This window comes from Botryllus schlosseri, chromosome 1, assembly GCF_051294905.1.
Source record: "Botryllus schlosseri isolate E-star chromosome 1, Bs_hap1, whole genome shotgun sequence".
Classification (NCBI taxonomy): Eukaryota; Metazoa; Chordata; class Ascidiacea; order Stolidobranchia; family Styelidae; genus Botryllus; species Botryllus schlosseri.
This window is the reverse complement of record NC_137236.1, coordinates 34500639-34521458: the sequence shown is the minus strand read 5'-3', so window position 1 is coordinate 34521458 and position 20820 is coordinate 34500639. Positions and strand designations below refer to the sequence as shown.

The 20820-nt window shown below is 41.1% G+C and overlaps 4 protein-coding genes across 8 annotated transcripts in view; 1 reads left to right on the top strand and 3 right to left on the bottom strand.

Moving 5' to 3' along the window:
- The window catches only part of LOC145435743 (armadillo repeat-containing protein 1-like), a 391422-nt gene that overhangs the window by 176814 nt on the left and 193788 nt on the right, over positions 1–20820 (bottom strand). The window contains exon 2 of one of the 4 annotated variants that reach the window (XM_080313042.1): positions 10852–14131. The exons of 2 other annotated variants lie outside the window; for them this stretch is intronic. In XM_080313042.1, the coding sequence (XP_080169168.1) occupies positions 13180–14064 (885 nt within the window). In that variant the 5' untranslated portion in view covers positions 14065–14131 and the 3' untranslated portion in view covers positions 10852–13179. Of the gene's footprint in view, positions 1–10851; positions 14135–20820 lie in introns of those variants that run through there. One more of the 4 variants, XM_080313040.1, reaches the window with a different exon arrangement.
- The window catches only part of LOC145435598 (uncharacterized), a 260078-nt gene that overhangs the window by 218666 nt on the left and 20592 nt on the right, over positions 1–20820 (top strand). The window lies entirely within an intron of this gene.
- LOC145435833 (sin3 histone deacetylase corepressor complex component SDS3-like) lies at positions 1904–10826 on the bottom strand. Of its 2 annotated transcripts, none has more exons than XM_080313100.1 (7): positions 10684–10826; positions 9670–9760; positions 7943–8090; positions 7662–7757; positions 6350–6559; positions 4843–5052; positions 1904–2600 (listed from the first exon to the last, which is right to left on the bottom strand). In XM_080313100.1, the coding sequence occupies exons 1-7, from the start codon at positions 10766–10768 to the stop codon at positions 2508–2510; spliced, it is 933 nt and encodes a 310-aa protein (XP_080169226.1). In that variant the 5' UTR covers positions 10769–10826; the 3' UTR covers positions 1904–2507. The 2 variants fall into 2 exon arrangements, with proteins under 2 accessions (XP_080169226.1, XP_080169232.1); XM_080313106.1 differs by having other exon boundaries at positions 6350–6556.
- Positions 14811–16770, bottom strand: LOC145435863 (uncharacterized). The gene has a single exon (XM_080313131.1). The coding sequence runs from the start codon at positions 16614–16616 to the stop codon at positions 15702–15704; it is 915 nt and encodes a 304-aa protein (XP_080169257.1). The 5' UTR covers positions 16617–16770; the 3' UTR covers positions 14811–15701.

The following is a 20820-nucleotide window of genomic DNA, read 5'->3' as shown; positions in this document are numbered from 1 at the left end:
TAACCATACTCTACAACATGGCCAATTGGCCATCACCAATCAGGGCTCTCCATGAACATGTCAAAGTCAATAACTATACACTACAAAAAAAAATAAGACATTTTTTATCTTATTAACTTAAAGTGACTTTTTATGAAAAAATATCTTAAAGACCAATTAGTCTTACCAAGTACTTTATGTCTCAAAAGTAAGCCAGAAATTGATCGAAAAAAGTAGCAGTGCCTCGGGGGCATCCTTTTCAGTGTTAGGGGTCTGAGCAGAGGAGGGGAAGGATGAGAGAGACCAGAAATTGCAGTGTTGAGATGATCCTGTACTAAGTTCACAAGGTATTCACTAGATATAGTTATCAAGGTACATGCCACTTACTACTCACATGTACTATTCAGATCAATATATATATGGTTGTCCGAGTCGAAAATAGCATTTATGGTGAGTGGGTGGTAAAATGAGACCAAATCATCCTCATTTCTTAAATTTGAGACCAAATTTGTCTAATTTTGAGACCAATTTGTCTAATTTTTTTTGTAGTGTAGCTAAGGATCGATATTATCGTTTGCGGCGGGGTATCGTAGAATTAGAGGCTAACCACCAACCCTAGTCTTACGTTACCACGACCCTTGAACCATAGCAATTTACAACGTTGTAAATTGCTATGCTTGAACTATATGCAAACCTATCTTGAGTTCCTGTGAGTTGAAGCACCACTGTGCTGTTAATAGAACATAAGCGGTAACACGATGACGATGGTGCTGAGGCTAACCATGAAGCTGACTTACCACAGACAAGCGAGCTATAGATAACTAACCTACGTAGATTAGTTATCTATAAGCGAACTGACATTTACAACTAAGGTAATCCGTAGATGCGAGTCATTGCGAGATGCGACAATAACTCGCGACACGTCATTTCGCGCTCTGATGCATGTCTACGCAGCTCGATTTGTTTATAGATAACTAAAGTAAACCGGTTTACCTTAGTTATCTATAATTTGTTTAGCTGGGCGCTTGTGGAAGGGGATATTAATTTCTGCATTTAAATGGGAATATCTGTCCATGGGGTTACTTAGCGAGTAGCTACTACGTGTGGTTACTGACCAAGGTTTACCTTAGTTATTTATAAGCTGAGGTCCTTTTCACACCAATGGCAGAAAATAAACGCCGCCATGCATGACGGATAGCAGCTGGCGCGTAATGTCATCACAAATGAAAACACCTTGCGCCTTCCATGTACGTCAGAGATGAGCATGGATTAGGATTAGGTTTTGAAAAAACAGGATTTGTGAAATTTTGTCGGATTTGGATTGGATTAGACATTTTTTTTAGAACGGATTAGGATTTGGATTGGATTTACATATTTTCTGGGAGATTGAAATGTCGTCTGACGAATGGCGACAAACTTTATTCAGATCAGTTATTAATGTACTTATGGTTATCAAGTTATCTTGAATCAAGTGAATCGTTGGTTGTGAAAGAAAATTTTCGAATCCCTCCGTTGCATAAATTAGTATTTTTTCTGAATTTCCAGTTGGAATCGGATTAGGATTGGACATGGACTTGAATATGAAAAAGTTATGGATTAGGATTTGGATTTGAAGGTTCGGATTTGGATTGGATTAGGACATAGAAATTTCAAATCCGCTCATCTCTGATGTACGTGCAGTCGTGAACTATACAGTACATTACACCATGTGTATTAGCTTAGCACACCCATGTAAACCGTTTTGAAACAGCGGAACATCCATTTCATCTCATGTCTTCATATCGTATTCCAGGTCGAGGTAGGTGTCTGAGTAAAACACCATTAGACCAGTTTACTACATTTTCATTTATAAATATGTTGAGATCGAACTAAACCGATTGCATTCTATCATGTAAACTGTCTTTGCTACTAACGCGAACAAGTCTTTTACTGCACAAATATAAATATTTTATTGAAAAAAAACGGACATTTCATAAAATTTACGGTGGCTACCTGGTTGGCTGGCACCAATCTCCAAGCTAAACCGAATTTGCAGTACAGTTTTTCCTTCACGTTATCACAAAAAGTCGACTTTTAGGCTCAGCTCCCGAAGTAGCCGCAGCAGCTCTACTTCAGTGCTGATTTACTGTATCTCAGTCGAATTTTGCCCTATGTATAACCAAACTTGTCAAAAAAAAGGACGTTATCTCAAAAAGGAGGACAAATCCACCTGAAGGAGGACGTTGGTAACCCTAGAATACCGGAACCATTGTGCTTAGCCATGCTGACCACCTCTGTTGCTACATCAATGAAACACGCGTAGAAGGGGATGCGACAACCCAGTAACTGGTATGCTCGCATAGGAAGATTCGACGGATGATCACAAACACACGCTGAGCCTAACGTCAATTGAAACACACTCCAATTCGTTTTTTATACCAGCCAACAAACACGACCCTGGGGAGGCAGTCCCCACTGCAAGCTTCAACGGGATTCGCGAACCGTCGCGTTACCGAGACTGCTTCAAGCCGTTGCGGACGCGCCACAATTCACTGCGCCGACTTCTTTATTCCGTACTTGCCGCGGTGCAGCTGCGACACAAATATCCTGACCGTGGTCCCCGAAGGTTTTCGAACGGTGATCTGGAAAATTCAACGGGTCAGTCACGAACGACGCTGACATTCTCATATCACGTCAAGGTATACATAGCGCAGGGTTGTAATGACTCGAGTCACGACTCGACCCAAGTGACTCGAGTCATTTTTTCAAATGCGTAAAATGACTCAACTCGAGTTAATTTTTGTATTGACTCGACTTGCACTCGAGTCATTGTGCATGACTCGAACCAAGTCATAGGATTCAACACTAGGACGGCCAAGACAATTATTTCATCTAACTTCACGAAGAATAGTAAAGTTACTAACGTTATTGGATTTCGGCTATCAGTCCTGCTACTTGGAAAATAGGGGCAGACTGAAGATAATGACTATTCATAAATAAGAGCCATTGTATATCATCCGAGCAGAGTTGAAAAAATGGGTTAAACCGGATTGAACTCAAAACACAATGACTCGGACTCAAGTCGCAACACTGTGGCTCGGACTACACCCTCTACTCAATGACTTGGACTCGGGTTTGACTCGCTGTGAATTGAAAATGACTCGACTTGACACGAGTCAAAATTATAAAAGTGCGATTGACTTGTGACTCGGAACCTTGCAACTTGGTTGTAACCCTGGATGATGCCATAGCCGGTGACAAGCATAAAATTTAATAAAATCGGCCTTTATCGAAAGCTACTGTTGCACTGATTACGAAAATAGAAATTGAAGTCTGGTGAAGGCAGTGACCCCCCATTAACATCACGATCAGAAGTGTGCAATTGGTGTTGTTCCGAGCAATCTTGATTTCAGACTTCGAGTGAGATTTCGGTGTGGTTACCTGGTTTTAATTCATATATTCAGAATCAGTGCGACACTAGCTTTCGAACTTGACCAGCTTTCATAGATTTTGTGCTCGGGTCGCAAGCTGTGGGTTCACCAAAACCACTGGCTCTGTTCAGTTCAGCAGTAAACATTGAACACTACTGCGTATTCAAGTGTAACCACTGGAGTTGTATATCTGTCCTTAGTTTAGTAATCTATAGTTAAAGTTGACAGCGTTGCTACTCAGTAGAAGCCACAGAGTTCATCTCTACTCAATCACAAGTCCAGCAGTGGCAATATATCCGAGCCAATATGTCAAAGTTACTTCAAGTTGAAGCATGGAAGGAAGGATTGGAAAGTACTTGATTATGTAGCTTCAAAAACGAGTAATCGCTGCTGCCACTTGGAATCGAGCAGACAGCTATTGCTGTAAAATACTGCTGAGGAGAAGTGGAATTGGTTAAAACACACAACTCCTAGATTGAGTAGCATAGTCTAACCCAGTGGTTCTCAACAGTCCACGAAGCCTCTAAATTTGCAAAATGATTGATAACCGTATTTATATTCTATTTTCAAAATAGAGAAATTACGAGTCAGTTTCGCTTCATTACTGCTACAACCTCAAGAGTCAAGACTCACATCAAAAGAATGACCGTCTGAGATGATCCTACTGTACAAACTCATTTGGATTGCCAAATTGGCAATAGCCTACGGATAGAAGCATATTACTGTTTGGAGTCGTTTTGTTGGGGTTTGTGGAAAAATAATAAAGTAGAAATAGTAAGGTCAATCAGCGTGACTTCAGACGCATGCAAAAATCATTTTTCCTGTGACATACATAACCGCTATTCCCGAACAATTTCGAGATGAGCTGCTAGATAGAAATGACTAGGATGGACGTTATGTGTTCAATAAAATATCTGTGTCTCAATATTTGTGGCATATATGTTGCGATTATACCCAAAGGGGTCGTCGAAAGCGTTGCCCATTATGGCATTGCCACCACTCTTTGCGGAAATAAATTTTCGGCACTCGTTCATATCAAATCAAAGGCGCGGATTTTCAGGACACGACCACGTATTTCAAGAAAAGCAGCTGCAGAATTCGCTACCGTCCATGCAATTATCCACATGAAGAGTGTGATGATTTTTTCAAGAATAGTCATTTTGTTGCTGTTTGTCACTAGCCGACTGTTAATGTTTGCGAAACGCAGACGATACGCACGATAATTGAGCTAAATTTGAACTAAAACTTGTGGTGTCAGCGGGGGTCCTTGACCGTCCAAAAGGGGTCCGCGAAGACAAAAAGGTCGAGAACCACTGGTCTAGGCAAAACCTACTCTAGTACTAAGTGTAGAAGAACTTCTTTACAGACACCTCTGCCCACAACCTAAGCCTAGAACCTAACGAAAATACCTAGACAACGCGATTCTCCGAATTGCCCGGCTACCGCAGATTACCTCTCTATCCGCGATGATAGAAATCACGCCCGAAAACTTTGCGTTCTCCCGATAGTTGCATATCGTCACGGGCTGTCCGCGGTGAAACCACTTCTTGTCATACAGCAGCTTGCCGGCGTCGACACGGGCCTCCACGAGACGGCCCTCGGAATTCTGCAGCTCCTGGGTCAGTTCCTGGGTGAGCTTGGACGGCTTGCCTTTGTTGAGTATCTGGTGATGAGTGGCAAATATGTAGCAGCGTTGGGATGACGCAAGTGACAGAATTATGGCGTTTCGGAAGTACGTAAACGACTAACGACTGGGGATTGGGACCGGAGCCAACGATACGAGTAATCGAATAGTATATTCATATAGAAATGAACCCGAATATTTTCGGCGGACACTCGTCAGGGGTAATCGTCAGCAACTAGTAGAGAATTGGAAAGAACATTGTATATCAACAATCGTATCTCGAAATATGACGTCAACAGCATGAAATGAGATCTCATATAAGAGAGCGTTTGAGTAATGGAATCCGAGTCACGTATCAATTGCAATGATTCGAATCAAGCAGTATGTCTGATTTAATAAGTGCAAAAACTATATTCAAAACAAGCATCCCAATATTTCGATGTATCTCTATCGCAGTTGGTAAGTGTTGAATTATTTCTACTCTTACAGAGTACTCAAGCGGTGATATGTTCAGACTACTTATACTTTTACCTAACAGTTTTTGAGTTTTCGACGCAAAACCGCTTACTCTCTACAATTTGACTTTAGCAAAGTAGACAGTAGTTTTGGGGCTGATTCTTATCACTTTTGTAGGTGAAATCATCATATAAAATTGCGAAAATAGCCCTGTATGATGGTAACATAATATATCATCGAATAATACATATCATATTATTATTGCTCTATTTATAGTGTCGTTAGTAAAGCCTGACTGATATCAGATTTTTCAGACGATAACTTGCACTGCCGCGCCGCCAACAACTGCGACACATCCAGAATTCAGCCGATATTGAAAAGATATGACATCTAGCTTGAGTGACTGAGCGTTTAATATAACAGCTTCGCAGCCATTGGTGCTCCGCTTGGATATGAAACAAACTAGAAACACTGCATCTGGACACCTGCAATAGGGTTACCATACGTCTTCTTTGAAGATGATTTGTCCCCTTTTTGCGATAAATTGAAAGTGTCCTTGGAGGATGCCTAAATGTCCTGTTTTTTGGGAATTCACAACAAAAAACACGACCACGACGCAGTCAACGTCAGAGTTGCGTTAAGAAATCGGGTATATCGGCAGTCGAGTAAAAGTGACGACCTTTTTTTCGTCAACACCACACCTTCAAGCTATAAGAAATAGATTATATCTCTCTCTGACTCCCTTCAACTAGGCTGTGAAGTCACGAGAATTGCTGATACGTTTTTCAAAGTGTGGTATCGACTTGAGATTACCGGAGAACTGATGATAATCGTGACACTCGCTTTTTTCATCACGTCACTGTTCCAACCCAACACTCACCTTCAAATCCTCCAGAATGTCCTCGTCGGGCAAGACAAAGTTCAGTTGCGTCGGGCTGGGCTTCCTCCGCTTGTCGCTGCTGGCGGGCGCCGGGTCGTGGGCCCTGCGTCGCAGGTTGCGCTTGACGTGCGTCTTGGCGTCCACTATCGACGGGCACACTCCCGTGAGCTCCATGGTGTGGCGTTCCGCTTCGATCGTCTTCTTCTTCTCCTTGACGCAACGAGGGACTTCAAAAATGTGGCCAGGCACGTTTCGCATTCGCTCTACTCCTACTTTTACTCAAGAGGCGGTAAGTAATGGGTAACTCTTGTTTTTTCAGAGTAGGCTTACCCAAGTAGGCTATTTCTATACTCAACATTGCTCCGATGGTTTTGCATTCACATAACTGTACTCCTATTTCATTCTCAAGCGGAGATAATCAAGTAGATTTTGCCCACTTACTCTCCTCTAGTGGTTTTGTACTCCTGCTTGTGCTCGTTAACAAAGTATTTCCAGCTTTTAGTACTCAAGTAGATTCTCCCTATACTCGGACCACTTGGGTGGTTTTGTATTCATAGTATTCCTACTTTTACTCAGGGGCGGCCAGCAACAGAGTACTACCTCTTTTTCAGAGTATTCAGTGAGGTTTGACCGGCACACAAGCAGTTTAATCGGGGTTGTAATGACTCGACTCATATGACTCTCTCAGACGGCCAAGACCGACAATTTCACTGTAATTTCGAAGAATAGTAAAGTAACCACACTGTTGGTATTTCGCCTATTGGTACTGGTACTTGAAAATGCGACTAGAAACTGTTGAAAGTGAGGAAAATTAGTATATTATAAATGCGAACCATTCGATATCACCAAACAGAGCTATAAAAAGTAGTTTTAACCAGACTGTAACTGGAAACTTAGCAGTCAACGCAATGACTTGGACTCGAGTCATAATAACATGACTCGGACTCGACCCTCTGCTCGCTGATTTGGACTCGGACTTGACTCGGTGGTGAATTAAAAATGACTTGACTTTTCTCGAGTCAAAACTATAACAGTGACATTGACTTGTGACTCGGAGCCTTGTGACTTGGTTATAACCCTGAGTTTAATATTCAAATTACTAATACTTTTACTCAGATTGTCTTACTTGATTAGTCCTCGTTATTTTTATAATAATTTGTTTTATAAAAGTTATTAAGCAAGGATACTAATTTTTGCGCACTTCATTACGTGAAGCAAAAAGTCGCTTTTGGATGCACTTCAACCGCAGCCAGGAAATATTAACACAAAGCATGGAGAACAGCTTTCGGCTTCCTTCAAATTTGATTTTCACCTGAAGTTCCGCTATCAGATTTTCCTTCAATTCCACTTTCTTCTCTTCAAAGTCACAGATCGCGGCTTCCTTTTCGCTCTCGTATTCTTGGTCGACCTACAAACGTGACTTGAAAGGTTTTCTGATTTAAGTAATGTCGTTAACATTCGTTACTGTAGTAGGCCTATGCATCAGGGTGTCTAAATCCACAAATTTAAAGAATTGATATTGAAATTCATTTACACTACAACATGTTGCATCCCTTATATAGATATGCATCCCTGTCCACATTCGATACAAACCTTTGCCAATAGATACTCTTGATGGACTTGCGCTTGACGCTGTCTTTCCTTGTGAGCCTGCTCCAATTTCTTCAGCCTCTTCGAATACTCTTGCAACGTTCCGGCATTCAACTGCGTCAGTTGTTTCTTCAGTTGACCCAACTTCTCCCTGTGTCGAGACAAAGGAAACTAAACTTATCATAATCTCCGCACGATCTTTTGATAATGATAGCCATCTGTCATACTGAAAGATTAACATGGAACAACATAGTATAAGCTGATGAGATTGGTCATACGGAGAAAACTGACAACAGCTACTGATGTGACCAAATGTTGGATTTATACATCAGAACAGGGGTTCTCAAAGTACGGGTCACGACCCATGTTTGGGTCCAAATTTGGGCCTGAAGCTGCAGCTAACAAGGGGACCATGTAATCGATAATCGTTAATGAAAGATAGGCTACCGGTACTGAAAATGATCATTCTCGTTTGATAGCACATGAACGGATTCAGTGAATTTCATACATTGATTTTTGAATTCTATATTACAGATAAATCAGACTCTGTCATTTACAGAAAATATACAAAAAACAGTTTCCTGGATGAATTCTCCTCCATTACTTTCATATTGGACAAAGCGTGCTTCTCCTAAATTCCAGTGGATGCTATAAAATTTAACAAGGAACTCTCACGCAGTTTTAGCGTTCGGGTAAATTCCAAAGTACAGCGCGATTGGGAGAAATTGAAATTAGATACCGGGCTCACATTCGATCCCTCTATTACAGTAAACATGTCGCACATGTGCAAAATCAAATTAATTTTTTATGCTTCACAATATAGATGTGTTGTGACATGTTAAGATCCATAGGAAGTCTGAATTAGGAAAAAAAACCTTCGAATTCTCCTTCGGAAAAAAAGGAATTTAGCTGGTTACTCTTGGTAGGTAGTAGCGTGATGGGTCAAGCGCTACCATCATAGCTTCATTACATATTATGGTGCTTGTGCTAATCATAACCAATCTGAGGGTCGCATTGCACGCAGAAATTATAGCATTGAAACCTCCTTTGCACTTCACGAGTTCATCTCGCGGTGACGAGTGTATTTGATAGTTACAAAGCAAAATCCTGCTTGAAGACGCGAGTCCAAATGATAATCCCGAATCTATTTCCAATTTATAACGTCCAAAAGAACTCGATATCAAGGAACGATTCAGGTTCAATCCGAGTCTAAATGATGATCCCGGATCTATTCCTATCTCTTGGTCTGAATTTTAAATTAAAGATCCAATTTAGCCGTAGGCTCAAACTAATGTCTACGGTAATCAATATGTCACAAAAAATGCTGATTCCATTAATATTCACAGCCTCACGCCAAATGTTTCTGATGCTACAAAGGCTTCCAGGCTTCCACAGTGGGAAAAAAGGAATTAAAACTAAATTTCATGTTTACAAAAAATCTTCTAGCACCATAAGTGTATTAGTTTATTCCTCGATAAAAAATTACTCTTACCGCTATATCGAATGGGATCAGAGTTCATACTCGATTGAGATCTGAGTACTTAAAAATTGTCATACCCACCCTTGATAACGAATGAAAATGACTTAAACTCGGGCAGGGTTAAATGGCGACTGTATGTGGGATAAATTCAGTACAGCATGTAGGTGTTGACAGGTCAGGTAAAAGCGACAGTATGTGTGGGCTATAACAGGTAGGCTAACAGAAAGCTTTGTTTCAAATCCCTGTTCACCTGTAAATTTGCTCTTTGATTTCCAGAGCTTCCTCTTCGCATTTCGCACGATCCGTCTCGCTGGCGTCGTCTGTATCTTCATCTTGAACAGCTGCAAAGAAGCAGGGTGCGTCTTTTGACAGGGCGTTACCAGAGAATTATAACAATCCCAAACAGTATACGCAACGAAGCCAAAAAAATTCTCAACGAAGACAGAGATAGCGGAGAGCTAGAGATGAGCAGACGCAATATTCTCAACTTCAACACAGGATCGTAACGACTTGAGTCATTTTTCAAATGAGTAAAATGACTCGACTCGAGTCAATTTGTGTATCAAGTCGACTCGTGCACGAGTCATTGTGCATGTGCATATGACTCGAGACTAAGGCGGCCAAGACAGACATTGTGACTTCGAAGAATACTAAAGTCACCACATTATTGGTATTTCGTCGATCAGTCCTGATGCTAGGAAAATAGGGCCAGAAACTGTCAGGACTGGGGATTGAGGAAAGGTACGATATTATGAATGCGAGCCATTCTATATCCCTCAAGCAGAGCTGAAGAAATGGGCTGAACCCGATTGAATTGAAAAGTGAACACACGACTTGGTCTCGAGTCGCAACACTATGACTTGAACTCGACCCTCTACTCACGAACTTGACTCGGGTGGTGAATTGAAAACGACTCTACTAGACTCGAGTCGAAACTATAAAAGTGATATTGACTCGCGACTCGGAACCTCGTGACTTGGTTACAACCCTGATGTTACGCTTTCATCCTGTCTATATTCAGTAAGGGTTGGGAGTGTAACAATCCGTGTGCTCCAATCCGAGTGATACTTAGATTCTCGAGTCAGCGTTGAATTGACCAGATACCTGATTTTTCCCAGCCTCAGTAACGATTCAAGTTCAAATATGGCAGTACCATGTCAACATCTACATTCCCTCCCTATCAGGCCAAATTATAATGATCTGCTTTTTCCAAATCTGGTCAGCTCACTAGAATGTAGTGAAAATGAATCATAACATCACTCACCTTTACTCCTGGGTTTTCCCTCATCGATTTTCAGCGACGTCTCCTCGTCAAAACTGTCATACGCTTCACCGGCAGACATCTTCATCTGGCAGCACGGACTGAGATACTATCCGATCGAATTCAGTAGCAACCACAGTTCACCGTTTCAAAACACCAATGGTTTAGAAATCTAGAACACAAAAAATCAATTCGCAGTCATGAAAAGATAAAAAGACACCGAAATAAAGCAAATTCGATCAGGAAATATCCACTGTGGCAATGGAAAAGGATATCGCGGTTACATCGACAGCTGCCGTTATGATATTCACACATAGCCATCAATTGCGAATAACTCAAGGCGTGCTACAGCAGTTATCAGCCGTCCAAATTACTGGCTATTCCAAGAACTGTAGTAAAATCAATGGCGAAATTGTATCATCCCCGGAACCGTCAGTCAGCAATTCAACGTGCATATAAAAAGTAGGGTACCATGCGAAGCTTAATTGGCTCAACTTTAAGCAGAAATACGATGTATTATCAACATATTATGCTTGAATTGATACATAGGATAGGTCTAATTTGTGCCGTCCTTGAATCCAGAAGAGATAATCGTCCTTTTTTTAGATATTACAGTAACAGGTAGTTTCAAAGGATTATAAATAATCCTTCGGAATACTATTAAAATCATTGATCGGTGGCATTTGTGTCACATGTCAGACTAATTACAAAAATACAGCTTACTCGCGTAACTATCGTATGAACGCAAAACTGTTTCAAGCTTGAGATTCAGTTGATCATGCATTAGGTATATCGGGTACAATATAAAATGCAACAGGCAGACACCAGTTAATTGTTACCAGCAATCCCGAGTAGGCGAGTACCATTCTTTACGCACATAGACAACGTTTGCAAGTTTTGGGCTGTAGTGGCTTATTAGACCAGAACGGCAAGACTGCACCAGCATAAGTAATAATTCATAAGTCCCCACATCTGCTTCAAGTCGCCAAACACAATCTGACAAAATCAATATCTCAATTTTGTTTCGGAAACCAAGACAGCGCTTCCTGAACTTAATGAATGCCAGCAATTCGGAAGTGAATCTACAACGCTAAAGCCGTCAAGAATATCCGGTAGTAACTTTGATGCACCCCAAAATGGCTTCTTTTGCTTTTAAAACATGTTGTGAACCCAATTTTTGCACTACGGTGACTAGGCTATCATATCCACAGACCATCAAGGAGCAATAATTTCTAGGATGCCAACTTCTACATCCGCTGTGTGCAATCTTAAACAAGTTCTCAGCCAGAAATTGCAGTACTTCGCAAACAATACGATCCCGAATTTCAAGGAAATTCATAATCGACCACGGAAAATGCAGATTATCAGAAAAAGAGTTGAAATGTAAAAATCCTCAGAGTGACGCTGAACCAGCATCCCGAAAATCCAAATCTTCAACCTTCAAATTACGTATCAAGGAAATGTTTCACCGTGTGCCATGTTAAGAACACTATCAGTTTCGCATGACATTGTACATACACTGTGCAGAGGTAAAGATAAAATGCGATGTCGTATATACATGTCTTTGTACAATGCATATCACACAAGCACCAATTTACAATCGTTCCGACAGAAAGTCTTCACGAATCACGGCATCGTGGCGTGCCGTTACCAGTTTTCACAAAGCATCAAACACGAGTTTTTATGGTCGAATAGGAGAAAATGATGGTATTCATCGAGGTGCGAAGATTAGGGCTGGACACCGAGATTTGCGTGCTCAAATCCGAGACGAGTATCGATTGTAATGATTTGAGTTGAGTAGCAAGAGGCAAGAGCACATATTTTCGAGTACCGAAATTCTTCACACTTTGACTTTATCAACGATAATTATAGTTTCTACACTCTTCTCAACGTGATAGCCTCAAAACTATACTTCTCAATTGGCTGTCACAAACATATCTGGCAAGCCTACGGATATTCACGTAAACGACATTGCGATGGAGAAGTCATGTGCCCAGAGCATCCAGCATACCGTCGATGTGAAATCAAAGTGACTTATGTCTATCTTGCAAATTTTGAGGTCCATTTCTCAAATTCTGAAAAATTCATTTCATTTTTTTTCCGGCTATATCTTTGTGAATAGTTACGTTTGTCTCATTGTTGCAAAGGTAATCGTAGTCAAGGTAACGGCCGAAAGAAGACTTGGAAAAACCAAATTTCCTCAAAATATTCAAAATTGACATAACCTACTTATTTCCACTGCGACGAAATGATCACAACAATGAAATAGGACAGTCACGGGCAAGAAAGACAAAATTAATTTTGATGATGTATGACTGGTATTTTGTTTCTCCATGGCCTCGAAAATGTACATATTCAAACTTTCTAATCGTTATTACTGTTATAAAGAAGTAACATTCGGTACTCGGAACACTCGAATTTAAGTTGAATGCTCGTCTCAGAATCGAATCAGTCGGGTACTCGATGTTGCCCAGCCCTAGAGATGATATTCCGGTGTTTTCACCAGTATAAATTCTTATTTACAGCGTTAACCACGCTACCAAACCACGACTTCGCAAAACTGCCGACGGCTTCCGTATATCCAGGTCTGGCAACGCTTTGCTTATTCTCCTCTTTATTCGGCGATTCTCCCGCGTCTTCGTCCAAATAGGGCGGCAACTCATCCGCAAACTCCTTATCGTCAAACGAAACAAGCACTTCTTCCCCGGATTCGTTTTTAATCACTTGTTTCGCAGACATTTTCCGCGTGTTGTGAATAGCGTGCACCAAACTTTCGGCGTGCATATCGGCGCGCGCGCGTATCATACACCTTTGCACGCCCATGTTGAAAGTGATCGAAATCACACCGGTTACTCTCAGAAGTTCATTGATGCATTCCTGCTTCTTATCCTCACTGTCAAGACCTTCGATTTGAAGCTGTATTATTTTTGCTTTTTTATTCCCCCCTAGGAATTTAACTGGTTCCTTTGGATTGGTTTTGCGTGCCGCACGCATCCCAGCACGAGTTATAACCCCCGCGCTCTGCTGCTCTTTCGTTACATGCTGAGGAGCTGGGTTACATTTGCTCAAAAACAAGATCTCAGACGCGGCCTTTTTACATTCCTCGTTGAATCCGTCACGCTGTGAGATCTTCTGCAGCAGCGTCTGAAGTCCGACCGTATTTTGAAAGCGAGACAATAGACTCTCGCTACTGACGGCTTCCTGCGCCAGACAACGCAAAGCTTTTAGCGCTTCTACGATTACAGACGGGTGCTGTTCATCGGGGTCCACAAATATCAACAAGGAGTTGACATCGTTACGTAGCATGTACTGTCGATTACTGGGAATTCTAGCGAGACGGTGCAGTTCTTTCACGATGGAAAGCGAAGTCGCTAAATTAGCCATTGCTTTTTTGCGGAAGATATCACCAGCGATAGTACGGCGGCTACATTTAAAGCTACTATTTTCCAAGCTTCTGCGAATAGGAACGAATGCATTGAAGATATACACATAGAACTTAAAAATATGACAGCGGATCATAGAAAATTTGCTGCTATGTATCGAGATTTGTGAATACAATCCAAATCGAATTAGCACCTACTCATATGTGATGTGGTCAACATTATAAAAGTTGCGAGGAATGAATTTAAATGTTCATTTTTTACAGTAGTGATCGGTTAAAGAGTAAAATGTTCTTTCAGCATGAAATAAGAAACTTTGTAGCTGACACAGACAAGATAAAGCTTGCTACAATTCGCATTTAGCACACACTGCTTTTAAGGAATGCAAATAATAGAAGGCGATTCCATAAACTTTGACATGGTATAGGTCCTAATTGGTATGTGAATGAATTTTTTTTCGCATTGATACGCGAAGACTCTATCCAAAAGAATAGGTTTCACCATCGACCTTGCCCAATCCAGGTATCGAGGTATGAATTATTGGAAGACAATAAAATCACAGCTGTTGGTGCAAATAACCGCAGCTGTATACTTCTAAAAATAGTTTGATACTGATAGCGAGGTTTATGGGCTCAAATTCCAAGCTATTACAGCATACGGAAATGCCTGCAATAAAGTGTAGTCAGCAGATCCAGCAGCAGGAGTCACACTCACAAACCTTGCTTTCACATAGAAGACAGAACACATTGAAGAAGTGAGAACAGAACACAGTAGAATAATACACAGAATGATAAAAACAAGTCAGTTCATGATGAAGAAAAACATAAAGCCATGTCTAGCAACCATAAAATTCCAAGCATACACCTTACAAAACTATTAAAACATATAGGCCTACATAGCCTATTCTATTCCGTACATGTTTAGCAATTTCATTAAGGCTGATACACGGATTCCCCAAAAGATCTCCTGTATGCGATTTCATTTTTCATGAAAGAAACATGGTAAAGTAGTCATAGCCTATAGTATTCAAGCATTGTGCGACTACTGCTCAGTAAAGGGTATTCTCATGACATTGCGACAAAATAAAGTGCTTGTTTATGCCACAGAGATGGCTGATAGAGAATTTTCAATAATTTCAAGTTAGAATAGTATTAGAAATATAGCTACACAGGTTCAACTCCAACTGGATTAGAATTACTGAATTTGCGAAATCTCGGAAATTTAATCAACTCATATAAACTCATTTTCAAAAGCATGAGAGAAAGGAATGTGCGTACGGCAAGCTTGGGTTATTTCACAATGTAAAGTAGGCTACTCCTGCATCAATTTTAGGAAAATCCAGAAATCAAATTGGAGTCGAAATTAGAGCATAGAAATATTTCAAAAATTAGATTGGAATTGGAGAAAAACATTTGGCAAAAAAGATTATTTTAGTTGTCCAAGTCTGCCTACGTAGCACATTATCGCTTTGAAATGAACAAGGTTGAGGTAAGACAGCGAAAAGGAGCGTACCTAACAAATAAGTGATTGTGGTCGCTCAATGTAACAAAGTCCGCAAGACCTGGGCTGGGCAGTCTACGAACGGCTGTCAAGTTACAAAACATTCAACAAATTACAACCGCTGATAGAGGAATACCAAACTTAATTAGTCGCTCTCAATCCTAAAATTCGCTGAATCAGATTTTCTTCCGTTTTGGGCCATCGGTAGACATTCGTATTCTGCAACCAAGTAGGCAAATGCGAATGTTTCGAACCCGCAATAAGCACAGGAAGAACATTGTAGTTGCGACACCCGTCGTTGCGGTGCTTGGTCAGCAGGTTTTCCATAACATAAAGACACTCGGCGTTACAATTTTCATCCACGTCCGAATTAGGATCAGAGGATCTCAAGGCAGTTTTAAACTTGGGATCAACACAGACTATCACGACCGTGCTATTTTCAATGTTATCATCCAACCACATGTTCATGTTAACTCCCCGCATCGATTCTTCATTGTAATCAACATGAACCGAAATTCCATTATCTCGCAGAGAAGACACAATGTTGTATACATCCGATATAACGGCGCTATCATTGTTATATTTCATATAAGTAATAAAAGCAGATAAAGTATCATTCGATTTTTCGACCTGTTCATCGTGTTTATTTGCATATGAAGGATATTTTTCTTGAGCAAAAGGCATTATATCTGGAGCTCCACAAGGTAATCCAGGAGATATGGTGGGATATCCGCTAAAAAACGCACCATGATGTTGTTGTTGATGAATCATACGTTGGTCGTAACTTGGGGGAAAGCCACATGCAGCCGCCATCAACGGCGGGACAGCATCATTGGGCCTACATCGATCTCCGCCTTCGTAAGCCTGGGTCGACCGTATCGTTTCAGAAACATCATCATTATTAGTTATTTCTTCTGCATAAACTACGCTTGGCTCTCCCGCGTCTTGCTCACTATTCATGGCAAGTTTCATCGCCATGTCAATCAAGGCGTCGAGGTCGTCGGGTTGCTGTAGCGAAGTAGTCGCTCTCGGTACTGTTTCGTCCTTCATGACCATAAGCGAGTTGACACACGGCTTTTTGTTATATGCTAAATGCTGACGACGACTGTCAAACTATCATGTCTGGCATATACGGCAAACAGCAATGAATGACACAGTTGTTCTCTGTTCGCGTTCTAACCACTGAGCTGCTGTTCCGAGTGTTGCCAACTCCGGCTGGACAAAAGTCGCTAAAACTGGCGTCGAAAATCGCTAGATGTCGCTAAATCTTGAAACAAAATCGCTAGAAAAAGTCGCTCAATTTGATTTTAATTCCTGAGGTTGTTGAATTTAACCAGAATATCCATATATTCCATATATTTTTGTTGGCTGTATTTTAATCGTCTGTTTCAAACGCCTCTTAGCATATTTCTAGTTCATAATACCCAAGAGTCATGTCAGTCATCTCAAAACAGGACGAAATGTGCGGTACATTTCAACAAACCATATTGCTCTGCGTGACCATTGACCAGGTTTGCAGTCATCATTCACTATATAGGCGTGACACAAACTGCCGCTGAAGGGATTTTGAAGTGAAAAGCATCGTGGATATACATGTGCGGACGTGAATACGCGAAACACGATTAATGATATCATGATGATATGACCCAGGTAACACGACCACGTGGTGCCCATGTGGTATTTAGGTGGATAGGTGGGTTGGCCAAATTGAAGGGTCTCATAACATGGGTCCCACATGGACTCCAAGTGGGATTTCCAAGTCAAGGAGTTGCTGGGCTATACCATACTATTCCCGTCTAGATCCCATTACCTTTGTCACTCATTTGTATCTACTATTTTCAACTCAGGACGCCTTTTACTCATTAAATTTCTGTATTCAAATCATTTAAGCGAATGATTTTCGTCAATGAAGATGTGTCGATATTCCTTATGGTTCCCACATGGGACCCAGTAGTTTGTCCCCATCAGTATTTATTTTATATTTTCCCACAGCAAGGTTTGTTTATCTGTATAGTTAAGTTGCATTATAACTGGTTTCCGATTGAATTCTATCACCACAATTATTATTATTCCTTTCTCCATATGAATTGAATTCGAGGTACTGTCACTTTTCACTTACACCAGTGGTTCCCAAACTTTTTTAAGACGACCCCTTTATGATAGTGAGGAATTTCGTCACCCCTTATCGCCATATCGCAAAATGCAACCAGAATGCTAGCAATCCCAACGGATAGCTTGATGGCATGGGAGCTTATGGCTGTTGATGAGAGAATTGTCAAATATGAAATTCGGACTATACACAAAGCAATAACTAAGAATGGGAGGTAAATCGCGCGGAGCGCGAAGAAAATACTCAGTTGACCGCAGCCTTGTCGCGCCCGCTCTAGATGCATACATGCCCCCAAGCCCCCCCCCCCAGTTTGAGAACCACTTACTTGCACAATGATGGCGGGACCACTCACCCACCGTAAAGGTTATTATATACTGAGTATTCCGTATATATTGATCTAAGGAACTAGGGTATTCGGTATGTACTGTACATTGTTCAATGATAAAGTTATCTATAGTGTAGAGTTAAGTGAAAACGCATCCTTTCAAGTCGGGTAAGTTACCAGTGTTGCATACCCCTGACATGCACGCCTGCGCTGCTACAAGGTCCGGGGTCGTAGTATTCTGTACCCTATCACCTTCGTGGGTTACCCACATGGGACCCTATAAAATCCCAACACATATAGCCGCCAAATCCACGTGGAACCCAGCTGGGTGTCCCACATGGGGACCCGTGGAGATCCATCTGGTTACCATGTGGGTCCCAAGTAGTCGTGTTACCTGGGGATGATCAATGATGCAATATCGGCCGACTGATAATTGCGGAAACGTTCTTGCCTTCCCGTAACTGGATGGGGGTACTTGAACTCGACATGACCCACACCGGGTTTGTCAGCCATCATAAGCTGCAACATGCACTTTAGACGATAATAGTAGCGGCTGACCATCCAATTATCTTTTTATTTCCCTATCATCCACCTGATTTTGGTGTAGAAAGTACGCAACGTAATCGTTTGTTTTGATTTATTTTATGTGTTAGAGCAGTGCTTTTCAACCTTTTAGAGCTTCATTCGCACTTTATTTGTAAAATAAATTTCATTCGCACAAACTGACAAACTAACGTTGCTCCAACTTTTTTTCCGATTTCCCATTTTCTGTCTTTCAAATAAATTCACGATACTATGTGTTCAGTTCTTTAGCTCAATTTAACTTGAGAATTCATAACAGTTTAAAAACGTTGAAGCAGATTTTCAGACTACCACCAAAATCTGAGTTTTTGTAGCATATCGCGACCCGAGCCTCACCCATGAAAAGGAATTCATTTTTAGTATTACACCACAATTCTATCCAACACTGGTCTACAAAATATGTCTGATGCACGCGATTTCAAATTAGGGTGAATTAAATTCCTCTGCTGCTCGCAGTTATACTACTGTGAACTCAGATTGCAAAAACGGGACTATTCTATGCCGACAACGGAGCATATCCATATTGAATGGTTTGGCCATCCAGCATCGATCATTTTCAGCCTAGGTTTTGTCGACGCTTATGTTTAGGCACCGCATTTTATCAGCAGCTTGTTGGCCAAAACTTTACGTCGTCATGTGACCCGTCGCAGAAGGGGTTGGCCTCGAAATGAATGAGTATCACAGACCTGAACTTGCTCGTTGCATATCCCTAGTCCCTACACTAGCTCATCCCAACGGTCTTCGACCATGTTTACCAGTCGGACAAATCTTATCATGAATTCTTATGATAAAACCAGATTTTCTGCGTGTCTCGCTTACTGCCCACAGTACCCAACACCGTGGCCTAAGATTTGTAAAAACTATCGCAGTATTTTTTGCAATAAATTCAACAAATACTACATACATATTAACAGATAGCTCAGGCACAGTGTCGACCCAAAATTATATTCTTTGCGGTCCGTACTTTAATTACCCTTGAAGGGGTAAAAATTTGCGTTAATGATGGTATTTACTACTATCCTCGTGCCTCGCGCTAATCGAACAGTTAATAATTACGAAAATATGATGATTGTTTAGCGAGAGAAGGCAGTTAGTCAATTTGACGTCATGTTTCCAGCTTGTCGCAGGCTCAGACGGGCTGATATACTGTATGACTGCCACTACACAAGCTTCCAAACCAGGCTTTTGGTTACGTAATAATTATAGTGCGAAAATATTAATTCACTACGGCTTGTGGGAGCTACGATTAGTGGTGGGTGGTAAGTTAAACAAGTTACACTGCCCTTGACTACAACGTTACACTGCCCTTGAATTTCCTATTAGGTTCATTTGAATTATTCCACGTCAGAAAAATTAACAATTATTATTCACGATTTTCATTCGCACTCAACTGGGATTTTCATTCGCACCATTCGCACCACCATCGTCATTCGCACTCGTTCGGGATTTTCATTCGCACCGTTCGCACCACCTTCGTCATTCGCACTGCAATTTTTTTCATTCGCACAAGTGCGAACCGTCACACAGGTTGAAAAGCACTGTGTTAGAGTGTATTCAAGCAGTTTGAGGGAGGGCGATTTAAATCCGTTCGTTGGATCTCGATATCATCATCATTGGTTTATTGCATTGGTACGAATAGTGTTATAGTACTGATTAGGACTGGGCGCAATGATTCTAGTACTCGAATCTGAATCGACATCGAGTATTAATGTTAGTGAATCGAGTGGAGTAGTGAAAGACGATTTTTTCGAGAAGCCTAGTGAAATTATGTGCTCATCGCCACTGAAAGTTAATTTATCAACGGGAATTGTTGTTTCGATACTTATTTTCCACGGTGTAGGTATAGAATGTAAACGTGGAATGGCAGCGACCGATTTTGCAGCTTCGTTCCGCTTCGCTGAAGCTTTACTCAGACTTATTTTACGGCAGCTACTGTAGAATTTCTGGCAATCCAAAAGTTGTCTTCCAGAGCTCAGAATTTACTGAATCTGGTCTTGATCGAAAGCTACTGTCGCACTGATTTCGAAAATATCAATCAAAATATGGTGAAGCACCGTACTGAGATGAAAAACCACCCTCAACACCTAAAATCTGCATTGTTCAGAACAATCGGATGACCGCAAAACAATGACCATAACAATGACCCATTGCGGCTCTTCGATTGTTCGGACAATGCCGATAATCCAGACTTGAAGGGCGAATTCTAATCGGTTCAGTGCCTGATCATATTTTTATTTGCATTT